The 14,057-nt window shown below is 37.9% G+C and overlaps 2 protein-coding genes across 2 annotated transcripts in view; both read right to left on the bottom strand.

The window, feature by feature from the left end:
• The window catches only part of LOC101173928 (lysine-specific demethylase 4B), a 38,857-nt gene extending 37,323 nt beyond the window's left edge, over positions 1 to 1,534 (bottom strand). Inside the window, exon 1 of the mRNA XM_011473954.3 lies at positions 1,407 to 1,534. The gene's annotated coding sequence lies outside the window, so the exon portion shown is untranslated. The remainder of the gene's footprint in view (positions 1 to 1,406) is intronic.
• A 386-nt stretch (positions 1,535 to 1,920) lies between these two features.
• On the bottom strand, positions 1,921 to 13,655 carry uhrf1 (ubiquitin like with PHD and ring finger domains 1). The gene is made up of 17 exons (XM_011473953.3): positions 13,374 to 13,655; positions 10,740 to 10,904; positions 10,345 to 10,611; positions 9,792 to 9,946; positions 8,872 to 9,087; positions 8,539 to 8,654; positions 8,233 to 8,419; positions 7,926 to 8,049; positions 7,382 to 7,489; positions 7,159 to 7,263; positions 6,944 to 7,050; positions 6,692 to 6,854; positions 6,446 to 6,583; positions 6,224 to 6,323; positions 5,869 to 6,017; positions 4,966 to 5,064; positions 1,921 to 3,255 (listed from the first exon to the last, which is right to left on the bottom strand). The coding sequence occupies exons 2-17, from the start codon at positions 10,890 to 10,892 to the stop codon at positions 3,109 to 3,111; spliced, it is 2,334 nt and encodes a 777-aa protein (XP_011472255.2). The 5' UTR covers positions 10,893 to 10,904; positions 13,374 to 13,655; the 3' UTR covers positions 1,921 to 3,108.
• Positions 13,656 to 14,057: the final 402 nt, after the last annotated feature.

Raw genomic sequence — 14,057 nt, 5'->3', positions numbered from 1 at the left:
CCCTACAAATGCAGCCCAGGAAGAACACAGCCCTCGAATTTGGACACATCCCATGTTAATAACTTTGATTTATGTATTAGCAGAGCTATGGAATCAAGAAAATTTTCCTGCCAGGGGATTAATAACATTCTAAAAAGTTCAATTCTATCGTAGTAAATGAGGCTAAAAGCACATGCACACTCAGTAGAATTGATTTTTCAGAACTCAGATTGTATATGCCTGTGACCCTATGATGACAGTTTGTTAGTAGAAGAAATTTTGTATTCAAGCCTTGCAAGAGTCGTATTCAAAACAGACAATTTCAAAAGTAAAACTAAATGTTGTGTTCATATTTTTGCAAAGTTGTGCACAATTTATTCATTTGTGTACCACTTTGTTTTTATAAAGACGTTTCTTATTGACAGCTTCCTTATCCCACAGAAGGATTATTCATATGTTCTACACTTTCAACAAGAACAAATGCTCACAATTTGCTGAAAAATCTTATTTTCTTGAACAGAGAACTAAAAACCCTATAATACAAACCTTGAAAGCGTTATGAAGCATTGTAAATGTGTTCTATGCATGACTAAAAAGCCAAAGATTACAGCTAAGTGAGGAAATCTAAAATGACAACGTCAAAACTCGAGTGAAGAATGTGGTTGAATTAATACACCTTCAGAGCAGGTATCACCATTTGGCTTCAATGGACAGCCAGGTTGCAAAGTATTCAAATGAAAGGCTTTAATGATAATAACTAGCTGCTAAAACACACATTACAGCCATTTTGAGACGAGTTACTCCGAGTCTCACGTTTTTAGCTCTTTAGGCTTTATCATCGAAAGGGAGGGCCACATGACCCTCCAGCTGTCTATAAAAACATTACAAAAAAAGGGAGCCTGCGCGTGCACCCTTTAACTCTGGGCCTTTACTCATTTCAGTGTTACAAGAAACGTGTACAAAAGAACTCGATATAAAGATGGTAAACAACTACACTTTAAGGACTTCGTCTGGTACGTTTGCCTTCGTGTACTTGGAACACCCCAACGACAGTCGGTGTGAATTACTACCCTAGAAGGGGACGTTAGCTTTGCACAGCTGACATAGACAGTAGCTAGCTGCTACCATTTTACTCATGATTAAATGTAGCAAAACGCCTGTAGTATCACAGCCTAAAAATGCTCAAATGACTTCCATAACCAATACGACATGTATTTTATAAACCTATGAAAATCGATCCATTCCATTTCTGGCACAAAACAATAAAATATGTTCACCGTATTTTATTTGCTAGCATTGTGCTAACTGCTACTTTATTTGCATTTAAATAACACAACACCGCAGCGGTGGTTAAAAAACCAAAGACTATACAAAAACGTTCGGTCACTATTGCGCTGACACAAAATTATAATCTACAAAACTATTACCTCCTGCAGATTTATGGTGTCCTTGTTTACTTTTCAGGTTGGTTTCGTTCTGTTTAGCTTCTAAACGATTTTCTTCTTGCGTTAGCTTCCTTCTGCTACGAGGTTTTACGCCCACTTGAAAATGGGGCCTTGCAATTGGTTGACTTGCAGGTTTCCCCAAGAAGGAAATCCAGCAATCTGATTGGCTCTGGGTTATAGACATGAAAATCCTCCAATGAAAATCCTAGAAACCAAGGGAAAATATTTAAGGATGCTTATCAACCAATGACTGGCCGGGCTCTAAAACAGCACGTCACGCATGTACACAAGTGTGGGGTTTGGGAATTTTATTACTTTGTAAAGATAAAATTAGTATCCCTCGTTACGCACAATCATTTTGCAAGTTTTATTTAACAAACTGAAAGGTTTTTTTTTTAAAGTCTAAATTAGGTCCATAGTTTTGTTCTGCACCGAGCTGAGGAAAAATGTAGGTCAAAACGGCAGAAAACAGCTAACACCACAAGATGAGCAGATATTTAGTCAACTTTTTATTTTTTATTGAATAACACTGAAAAATTGATAAAAAGCTTCACCAAACAAGCAAGGAGTTCTCCACCTATGAATCTAAAAAGCCTAAAAATTTTAAAAAAAGAAAATGTTTAGTAAATATAAATTTTCCAGTCTATGCTAACAGTTGTTGGCATCACTATACAAAAATTGCTTACACAGGGACAAACACTGCTGGTGAAGTTCAACAAAAAGCAAATGTACTGGCAATAGGCAATATATAAACTCAGCAGAAACAACATTTTAGGAACATTGTGGTGAAACGTCTTGTTTTTTTATGTCATAATCAAGCAAACCAAGACAAATGTTTCAAGGACAAATGCAGTTAGAAGCTAAAGTATTTAGAAATGCACAGGAAAATGAAATTTTAAGGAAAAAAATGCAAAAACAAAACAATTTCTTTCAAAGTAGATCAAATCTTTTGTTAAAAGACAGAAAAATTACAATTAGGTGAGGTCTGTTTACATTGTAAAGCATTTTCTTTGGACCACAAAGCTAACTTTTTCCAATACCATTTAGTTGGTTTTGTTTGAAATTCATCAAGAATTCAAAATTAATGGATCATTTAGAACCCCCAAATGCAAGAATGGAAAAGTCAAATGACACAAAAACTGATGACACTGCTACCAAATAAGACACTGCCTCTCAGATCTGTCAATCCAGCAAAAGCGAGAGCTGGTCCGTTTCGTCTGCAATCGCAGGTTTGGTGCAACTCTGATTTAATGGAAAACTTACAATAGTGCAACTTTGGACCGGGAATCCTGTCTAGACCCATGACGCTTATAAAATGCATTTTGGTCAAACGGAAAATGGACAGAACTTGAAACCAGAACTTGATACAAAACTGCATCTTTATAAAGCGCAGTGGGGGGAGGGGGTTATAGTTCAAATAAATGTGCTAAAAAGGAGAGAATTTTAGTAAATAGGACAAAACAAAAATGGCCTAAAGAGACTATGGCACAGACCCAACTGGAATTTTAATTTATCAGTGAAAGTAAGACATGGCAAAACTGGCATCATTTACGTTCACAAACATTGTAGTTTTATAATCATAGAAAATATATTAAGAAAAAGTGATTCTTTATTGCTTCTATTGAAGATGGTCCATGCGCTTGTCATCACGTTTCTTTAAGGGCCGAGAATGAAGAATCAACAATCATCGCCCGTTGTTGTATCCTGGGAAAAACTGACTTAGAACGTCTTGCAGACATTTGTTGACAGTCATGGAGTAGTTTTTGCCCAGATCATGTCTGCAGGCCGGGCAGGTATAAACCTCTGCCTTGAAGGATCTTTGAAGACATTCCTAAAGTGGCAAAAAAACGACACAAAAGCTTAAACAATGTGATGTAATAATTCCTGTAGTTTGACAAATTCTTCAAGGACTATTGAGTCAATTATTGGTCAATTAGGTTTCTTGTCAAAACTTTGTTCGTGTAAGGAACCATCCTCCGCTAACAAACATTAATGTCTGATAATGCACCCTTCTTTGGCCATCTACCTGCTTATACAATGGTCGTTTACAAAAGAAATAAATATTCAATCAGTTTTTAGTACTTTATTCTTGTTATTTTTTCGGTTTGGATCGCTTTTTCACAAAAAGTGGACTATTTGTTACGTGGTGCAGCACTCTCCCTAAACTGATAAACAAAATCCCCATATTAAGCACTAAACATTATTTTTCATTAAAAAACCAATAGGAATATTGTTCTTGTAAAAAAAAATAAAGAAGTACAGTAATCCCTTGTTTTTCGCGGGGGTTACGTTCCAAAAAGACCCCGTGATAGGCAAAATCCGTGAAGTAGAAACCTGTATTTTTTTTTTCAATTATTATACAATTAAATACTCTATTATACATTGAAAAGAAAGAACAAACCATTTTACAGGCTCAAGCATTTGTTTCACAAATCAAAGTACTTTAAAAACGTTTTTTTTTTCAACAAATAACTTCTGTACTGTACTGTCAAATAATAATTTTAATCATCAATGTGAACAGTCAGAAGGCTTCAAATCGCGGAGATTAGCCCCGCCCACCGCGACCAGAGTAATTCGATTAAACTGGAGAAAATTTAAAAAACAATTATGAAAAAAATACAAAGTACAGTCGGACAAATAGTGACTCAGGTGTATTTCACTGCTCTTCAGACTGAGCCGCTGCATCCTGACTCCACTCTGCAGTGTTTTCTTCTTCTGAAGCCCGCGGTGCAGCTGTATTTGTTCGGGAGAAGAGCATAGTGATAGACAGTTGTTGTCGCTCTTTTTTCTATGTGCACGTACGTGCTGTTAATTTGGCAAGCTGTTTTACGTACGTGTACTTATTAAACTGCAACATTATTGACGCACAGGTGGAGAAGAAGCAGAGTGACTTTTTAGCCAATCAGAATGCAGAACACAATACACGATGCAAATCCGTGAAGTAGCGAAACCGTGAAAAGTAAACCGCGTTGTAGGGAGGGATCACTGTATACATTTTTTGGATCAATTTTGCATCTTTGAAGTAAAATCCAGCCTACAGGATGTTGTCTGAAAGAGACATCAGATGGTTTTTTAGAACATTATGGCTGAATTTATTTTATGTTCAGTTTAGAGTTGGGATGGTTCAGAAAGGTTTTAGCTCACATCCACAGGCTTCGTTCTATTTACAATTAGACCATTTTTTTTGTCTGCAAGGCAGTATTTTGTCCTACAAGCATTTATAAAATCAAATAATAAATGATACTAACAGAAATACTTTGTACTTTTGTAATTGCAGCACTTTAACACAATTAGTCATAATCTACAAAACTGAAATAATCTTCAAACTTGTTGATTGAATCTGATAATGTATTTTGGACTACTGTGAAAATACAAATGTCTCCTAGCAAAACAGAACACGGTGATAACATGTTTGTTTGTTTTATGTGAGTTTACTGCAATGCATTTATGAGAAAGCAAGTCTTACTAACACACAGTTGTGACTAATAGGCTAAAAAAATAAAAAAACTTCATCAACAAATTAGAAAACTAAGTTCCTTACCTTACAAACATTGTGTTGGCACTCTGTGGTGATTGGCTGGAAAACCACTTCCTGGCAGCAAATGCAGAGAAAAACTTCTTCAACTTTGCTCAAGAATTTCTGGCAGAGAGAAAACAAGTGAAGACATTAAAATCTCGCCAATATTAACAAGTCTTTATGTTTTTCATAAAAACAAAACTGAAAAAAAATTAAGATACAAGACTGAAAAAAGGGACACCAAAAGGAGGTAAGGAGGTAATATGCAGTGGTTGGAAGATATTCAGGTTTAGAAATGATCTCTACAGAAGATAAATGTGTATTGCTGGTAGTCAGGAGGTGAACATAGACACATGCATAGTTTACATCTTTAGATATTTTTTTTAAAATCTACCCATTCCATTCAGTTAAAAAGACCATAAAAGCAGGGGATTCTTTTAAGTGACATATTTTTTAAACTAAATTTATTATAAATGGACCACTAAGAAATGTTGCAACTCCTGTAGCCTTAAAAAGGGAAGTTGAGGGAACAAGATTTTTATCACCAAAATAACCGTTTCATGCAGCTGGCATGTCTGACTAGAAACTTAGATCTTCAAATAAATCTAAAAATAAATTCAATGGTGGTCTGCCTCTTTGTTAATTAATGGAAAAAATTGAGAAATATAAACAGTTTTTGTCTAAAATTGGCTTAACCCATAAGAACCCATGGAAACATCAGCGTAACAGAAAAATACCAAAAATAGCTTCTGTGGTCCCTTGGTTTGTAGGGAAAAAATGGGTTCTTATGGGTTAATGCAAGGTTGGACTGGGATGAAACTTTCGGAAATGTTTAGTCAAATGGATTAGTGATTTTCATTTATTGTTGAGTTGAAGTCGTTTTTAAAGCCTTTCTGCTTTCAGCTCCAAATAAACAGACGTCCTCACCGGTCCAAGGGAAAGTGACTCCATGGCTTCGTCCCACAACTTCTTGTTTTGCTTGTCGTTCTTGATGAGACTTTTTTGCTCTTGGGAAAGCTTGTAGACTTCCACCTTGATCTTTTTAGGTGACTTTGCTGGTGAGGATTTTGCAGATTCTGAAGCAAACAAAGCAAATGTATATTTTTTGTCGTGGGGAACATAGTCAGACCACAAACTGTTATCTGCCGCCTGCACCTGGAGATTATAATCACTTCCTAAATGGGATCCGTTCTCTGACAGAACATGTTTTTGAAAGCACAACCTGCATGGATGCATGCATGCAGGTTGAATACAGAGGAAAACATTTTCTACATGGACATACCGCTGCCCTGAGATTTTCTCTTTCTCTTCGTCTTGGTGGGGGTTGGTTCCTCCTCTACTTCGTTCTTGTTCTCCTTTTCCTTCTGATAACCAGCAGGATACTGTAACACAAAAATCCACAAACCCTTTAAAATGTGAGCCAACCAATTTAAAAGTTCACAGTTTAACCATAAAAGCAAAACTCTGCACACTAAAAATGCTAAAGGCATTTGAATGGTCTGACCTGCATGACCAGACCAAGCTTCTTGATGCGCTCCTTGCCGTCTCTGGTCCAAGGGGCGGGCTCATCATCATCGCGCTTCAGCAGGTACCGCCACACCAAAAAGCCAGACTTGCCCTTGTCTGGCCAGTACTTGACCACCTAAGCAGAAGTGACAAAACTACTGAGAAACCGACTTTCAAATCTCCCTCTTTTTCAATAGAAGCACAGAAAAGCAACGCATGCAGCCGCTTCATCTGCCTGCCATACCTTGTAGATGCCATCATAACGGTTTCCCTCCTCAGGGCAGTATTTGCTGTGCTTGCGTCCTTTGCAGCTCCGTACAACTCGGACCGGCTTGCCTTCTTTCCAGTTCTTGGACTCGGCCCCCCGTTTGTCATTAACGGGGACGTTACAGTTCAGGGCCAGAGCTCTGATACAGCCCAAAGCAAACAAACACATTTTAATTTATTCATCAAAATAATTTGTAATTTCACAAACTAATGGTATTTTCCTCCTTACCGGTTCATGTGGGTGAGTGTTTGATCACACGACTGTTCAGCTGTTCTCTTGTTTCCAGAAAGGTCGCGCCCTCCAGAGCCAGTGTAAGTGAATTCATTTCCATCGTCCTACAGTGAAAAACATTTTTTACATGCATGCATTACAGTACAAAATGTCGATTCACAACACCAGTGTGTGATGTTATTGTAACAGGTCAACCACAGAAAGCTGCATACCACATCATCTTCATAGCCTCCTGCCAGAACCAAAGAATAGGCGCCATCATTGCTCCTTCCATGAATTCCAGCCACATGAGGCCTGTGAACACCCGCCTCACTGACCTGTGGGACCGCAGGTTTAATGATTATTACTTTTGTGCATGAATTCTTTTTAACTCAACAAAAAGTCATTTTGAGGTTAATTCAAAATATTTGTTTTATGCAACAGAATGAGTCCGACCTGCACTCTGAATTTCCAGAGGGAGCCAACAGGAACTCCTGGGATCGGACCGTAGTGATTGGATGGTACAATGGTGCACTGCTTTGTCCGACCCACACATGCCATTCCCTAAAAAAAAAATTATAAAAATACCAGGAAGGTTAGCAACAGGTACGCTTTACACAAAAAAATCTGAGCGTGCAATGGAACTATGAGAATTAAAACAGAATGAACACATCTTAACTAACTGAAACAAGAGGAACTGACTGCAGATTTAACATCCAAAACAGTCCCACCATATTTCTGGGGGGGCGGGGGGCAACTTTGTTTGTGTCTTAACTGGCGACCTCAACAGTCACAGTTCTTCCAGTTTTATTTATTAATTATTTATTAGAATTTATTTTATACAATTCTCAATACCTTTGGGTTGGATTAAGGTTAGAGTCATCTGGCATCTGGAATATGTTCAAAACACTAAAACCACAATCTTTATCGGAGTCGGTCTTTATGAAGTCTGCTTATATGGATAAACTGTGTTTTTTCTAAAAAGAAGAAAAACTTTCACCTTTCCCCAGTCTCTTTGGCTAGATGAACTAGCTGAGGCCATCTTGGCTTTCTTCTTGCTCTCCTTCAGCTTCTCTCCGGCCAGAACAACTTCACTGGCATCATTACGACAACCTGGACAATACCTGAAATAACACATGCAGTGTGAAAAACCTGTTATCAAACACTGTTGACAGTCAAGGAAGTTTTCCTGTTTGACACATTTGAATTAAGTCTTAAATTTTTACCACTGATTGATATGTGATGTTCTCATCTAACATTCAAATGACGGCTAATCTGATCTCGTTGCATATTGAGAATATACTGACCAGTCCTCGTCTTCAGGGATGGAAGTCAGTGGAGGATCCAGACAGTAGATGTGATAAGCCATGTCACATTCGTCACACAGCAACTGTTTGTCAGGATCCTGCTTGATGCCGCAGATGTGGCAGTTACACCAGCGACAGTTTTTGCTGAGGTCATCCTTGCAGTGCTTGCACTCGGGTCCGTTAGATCCTAACAAATACAACCGTTTCAATATGTACTGTATTTTCTCACAGAGCGCTGGGATAAAACTTCCTAGTCAAAAGTAGCTCCCACACAGTTTTAAATATAAAGTTTTCTCTGCAACCTACTTTTTAATGGGCTCTCAGATCCAGCCGGGGTGTCGCTAAGACAACCAGGTTCCTCAATTTTGTAGATCTCCGTCAGGAACTTGATTTGGCAATCATTGAGAGAGTCACCAGCATCACTGCAAGGAACAAGGAAACGAGACCTGAAATTCTGATACAGACGGATAACACATCTAGAAATACGCCGATAACCAACCACTAACAACATTACAAACCCAGCAAACCAAGAAATCAAGGAGCAGGGACTTTTTGTTAGCGTCATCAGATGGAGAGCATGAAACTTCAGGAAAATAAAAACGTATTTTTTCGGTCTCATTAATAAATCAGCATCCTCACCCAAGGATGATCTTGGCGTAAACTTCCCGTATGGTTCGAGTCTCCCGCTTCCTCTGGATCTCCGCATCATACCAGTATCCACGTTCCTTGGGATCATCTGGGTTGTAATTGACCATAACGACCATCCCCGGCTCTATCTGGTGCCACTGGTACACCGTTCGGGCACGTGGGCGGACGTCCTTGGCCAGCAGCTGAATCACGCCGTTCTCTGGATAGCTGAGATGGTAAAAGGAGACAACGTATTGTCTTTTCACATTACATGGTCATATATGGAATGAAAAATATAAACGGGTGCAATAGAAAATCCAATCATAGTCGTTGGTGTAAAGAAATAAACAAGAAGCCCAACGTTAGAGTACAAAGTATATAAGCTGATCCAAAATTGAAAGCTAAATGAACGGGGATTTTAGGTCTTCATTTTTTCCAAATTCTGAAAATAAACTTTCACAGTAATGACGGTAATTTTAAAGACGTGGCATTACGACTAAAGCCACTTCAAATCTGAGCACTGTTACAAAAAACAGATTTTATCTACTTGATAAAGTTGGAATGTCTGGACAGGCCAACAACTCCAATCAATGTTTTCTCAGGAGCACTTTTCACAGAACGCAACGGTGACAAAAAGAGAAAAAACACTGGAAAAAATAGAGTACATCTTTTTTGTCCAATCAGAAATCACCCCTTTGAATAGTTTCAAATCTGCACACAAGATTCATTTTCCCCCAGAAAATGTTGGTACAGACATAGTTCCATAGAGATTTTTCTGAGCATTTTCTTTTTACAAAATGGGATTTTGATTCAATGACTCCCACTTAACATAATTCTGTATTTTTTCCATAAAAACCTTTTAATTAAAGTCAGTGAGCAAACAGTGAAAAAAGGTTCGATTTCATTTAATTTGAGAGAAAACAGCTTCCTACTCTTCATATTTGACATGGTAAAGGATGTCCTCCTCAGCTGGCTTTGGGTCTGCAGCTGCGCCTTCAGACGTCTTCCCCGTCTTTGTGACATTTACGATCTGGGCCTCAAACCACGCGCCCATGTTCAGGTCTTTTGCATCCACTAGTTCGTTAATCTGAAGAAGCAAAAAGAAAAAGAGTCGTTAAATTTTTGTTACATTCCATAACAGTCAACGTGCCAGATTGTAATAGATAGCCAGACAAACTCTCACTGAGCCAAAACTTCAGTAAAGATGTTACCATAAAACAAAGGATACAATTAAGCTTTTTTTTTTTTACACAATATTTTCATAGAAGCCGAAAAATTAGAGCACAAAATTCAAAGCATGGACCGAAATCTAATACATGTTTTTTTTGCAATAAAATGCACCACATTAGTAACTAAACCAATGACCAAATTCCAAAACAAAAGCCACAATTTTCCTAAAAGATAAAATAAATGTCCGATAGGATGTGAGCAATATCTATGCATGACAATTAGATGGAAAAACAACTTCCAATCTTGAAAACATACTTTGTAAAAGCCAAATCCTGGATCGATGAGCTCGGGGCTGCTGGTCTGAGCCGACGTTCCAGCAGGTTGTGCTTCCACTTCGCCATGGGTGGAGTTCTTGTCAGACTCGCTCTGGGTTGAGCCACAGCCAGAATCGGAGTCTGACAGCTCAGCTTCCTTGTCCTTAGTTTTTACACCCTCTGCAGACGGCATCTTCTGTCTAACCAGCAGCTGCACTATGTCATTTAAGCCCACGTTGTAGTCAAATATGGTGTGACCGTCTTCCATCTGATTTTGAAAACATAAAAATGACCACAAAAGAAAAAAAAAATGATCAAATCGATACTTCTGTTTTTTTTTGTTTTTTAGCTCGCTTAAACGTGGAAGTTTGTAAAATCTCGACATCACTGCATCACCTGCTTTCCACGATAGAAAAGCCTCTGTCTCTCTGGCTCCACATTGAAGAGCTCCATGATCTTCAGACGCAGTTCATCCACTTTGGTGAGTTTAGACAAGGAGTCCACCCGGTGGGTTTCCTTCCCATCCATTGTGCGCACTTGAATCCACATTGCAGCTGCCCTCTGTTAACACCCACATAACACGCGTGTTACATTTACGACAAACCGTAAAGAATGTCATCAGGTTCTGCACCAAGGAAATATTTAAAGAGGTGCAATTTGAAATTTTTATTAAAAAAAACCCCACCTATTTTATAAGCATTCAAAACATTGCCAGAAAGAGCAACAGCAAAGTAATATAGGGTAAGCCTGCACAATAAATCACGTATTCGTCGTTATCACATTATCACGCTGTGCAATTCGCATGTCGCCAAAGACGGCGAAAACTGCCATAAATGATGACCTTAAATGCGCTAAAACAATCTTATGGCAGGCAGTTTGAAGTATTCAACAAATCAAAACATCTATTTATGCATTTGACCAATCGAATGGAGCTCTCTCATGTTAGTTCGGCTCCTGTGTAGACGATGGTCATTTGGAGAATAATTTTCAAACTTTTTTAAACTGGGAAATGGAAAAGATGTTTTTGGTTGCTTTGCTATTTGTTCGTGTACCGCAAGTTACATCACAATATTGCTTACCAATATCGCATGTCACGACTTTTCCTCACATGGTGCAGCTCTAGTATAGGGCAATATATAAAATAATATATCCTGTTTTTGCTTTTTATTGCGCTTATTTTCTTCGTTCCGGATCTTTTTAGAGTAGTCGTTCAATGGTCAATACATTTTTTTGGTCATTTTTCTGATTAACACGACAACAGACTGAAAAATCAACATTGTCAAAATTAATATACACTAAAACTAAAAGTTTGGCTTTTTATCATTTCTTTATGACACTAATTGTGGGCTACAGCAGTAACTGTGCATTGGAGAAATTAACAACAAAAAAAGGCTTTTTTTTAGTATTCCAGTTCTAGCACAATGATTTCTGTGCGCATTAATTTCGCAATTCAAAAAGTAAAGTCAACATTTTAACTCTATAAGTTGGGATTTACTGTAGAAAATGTTGCTGATGACTAAAATAAATAGTGGTTTAGCGATTATTCAACTTAATTGATTAATCAATTTTTATTAATATGATCTAACCAGATGGATCTGCCTGAGGCAAGATGCTAATTGAATCAAGCTATTCTGTTTTAAAATTGTTTCAAAATGAAATACACCACTTGTAATTGATATTTAAAAATAATTTGGAATTTGAAATTTTATTTTTATGAGGACAAACAGCAATGGGCTTCACTTGATTAAACTAAAACGTGAATGGATTCGACATTAATTCTTGTTTGTACGCATATTTCAGTTATACTTTCTTATCTTGCAAGGAATCTAAAAAGCTCCACCTGTACTGTACAGTACCCAGGTGAGTCACAATGGTTGAAGTTTTGGCTAAAGATGTCCAGTTATAGGTGAGTGAATCGGATCGTTCCAATATCCAATAGGAATCACATCAGCAACCACAAATTATTATATGAATCGATCACTCCTAAAAAATGAATGAAAGTAAATAATCCAACAACAGTGTAACCTGGAAACAGTGAATTCTCTTTCAAACAAATGATAACCAACAAAGTGCATGATGATCTAACTCCAACACTTCACTATCCTGCTTTGCTAAAAGGTGGAAAGCTGATCTCCTTGTGTGTGCTGTTGTTCTGACTCCTCTTATGTCGGTGCGCTGTACTTTCCTCAGTGTATGAGAAAGGGAGGGAACAGACTGATTTGAATACAGTGCGGGAAAATGAGCTCCAGGCCCCTCCCAGTTCTTTTCAACTCACATCCGGACGCGAGGGAGCGCTAGCAAACAATGTGGCTTCACAACAATTAAAGAAAAATACAGCTCGTTGAGATCCCGTGTGTTCGTCCAGATCAGATACTTGAACGCTAAAGTTTTGTGAAGCATTCGTGTTGGGCTCGTCTAGAGTTAACCGGAAAAGCTGCTCCGCCGCTCATTGGCTTTCACTTTTGCCATTTTCAGCGTAGGCGTTCCTGTTCTGGTTCGAAAAGAACAAGAATCTATTTTTAATGCATTAAAACCGACGCATTCTTTACTATTCAAGGTGCACCATTTAGCCAGACCGTATTTCTTTCTGCTTTTATCCTTTCTCAACCGTTCACAAAGCAAGATAACGGAAAAATAATTATCTTCAGTGAAGATACTTGTGTTTTAAACAAAGGGGACACAGGAGTTCAAAATGTATTGTGAACTGGACAGTTGTGCCGTTAGAGTCAAGACAACAGCTTGCACTCAAGTACAACGTCAACTCATAGGGCACAACAGCAAACCACGTTATTTTATTGTTAGAGCTTATTTAACGATCACATTTCCGGAAAAGAAAGCGAAGTAAATGTACAGAAAATAGCAAAGCCACCAAAACGCTGAAAGTTTATTCTAAATAAAGTTTTTCGAAAAGCCTAAAAGAAAGAACAAGGAGGAATGACTTTTTAAGTGAGCTAACTCACAGTCGTAGTAAGCTAGCAGCCAGGTACTGCCAACACTTGGAAGTTAAAATAGCATATTTAAATCGTTTACCTGTTTTGACCTTCAAAGAAAAAATAAACTGAATCTTGAGGACGAACGTGCAAGTTTGTCCTTAATCAAATCAAAGACAGGTTGGTACGACCAACTCTATGCCTTGTTGGAAACTGATCAATGACTTATTCTTCAAGACTTTGATATCCCGCCCGCTAAAAAAAAGATCGTCGTATCTATTGGTTGGTTTCCTCCTACTGCTCTAGTTTAATTGGGTAATAGAGCTGTCAATCAAGTTAGTGGCTGGAGCTTAGAAGCAGCGCGCGAAACTACATTCTCGTAAGTGTAAGTTGCGTCCTTGAAGATCTCGCGAGATTATTGAGCGCTCTTAAGAAATAGCGAGCGAGCGAGGGAGAGACACACAGATGGCGACTTTGGTAAACAACCTCATGGGTGGAGCAATTCAGGACGACTGAGAAAGTTTCTGCCTTACTAGTTGGTTTTCGTACAATTTACTTTAACAAATGAGCTTATATTAAAGCCATAATATTATTAAAACTATAATTATTAAAATAAGAAGGGAACAAGGAGATTATGTTGTTTAAAAAGAAATCAATTGCTGTTTCAAGTGATCTTAATACAAAGGAAAATTACACTCCGTTTTTTTTACCACTCCGTTTTTTTTACTGTGTTCAAAACAAACACACACCTTTAAAAGAGTTTGTCTTTATTAGGCATTTAACA

The sequence above is a fragment of the Oryzias latipes genome, chromosome 4 (assembly GCF_002234675.1).
Source record: "Oryzias latipes chromosome 4, ASM223467v1".
Lineage (NCBI taxonomy): Eukaryota > Metazoa > Chordata > Actinopteri > Beloniformes > Adrianichthyidae > Oryzias > Oryzias latipes.
The sequence above is the reverse complement of the archived record's forward strand: the minus strand, read 5'-3'. Positions and strand labels throughout refer to the sequence as shown.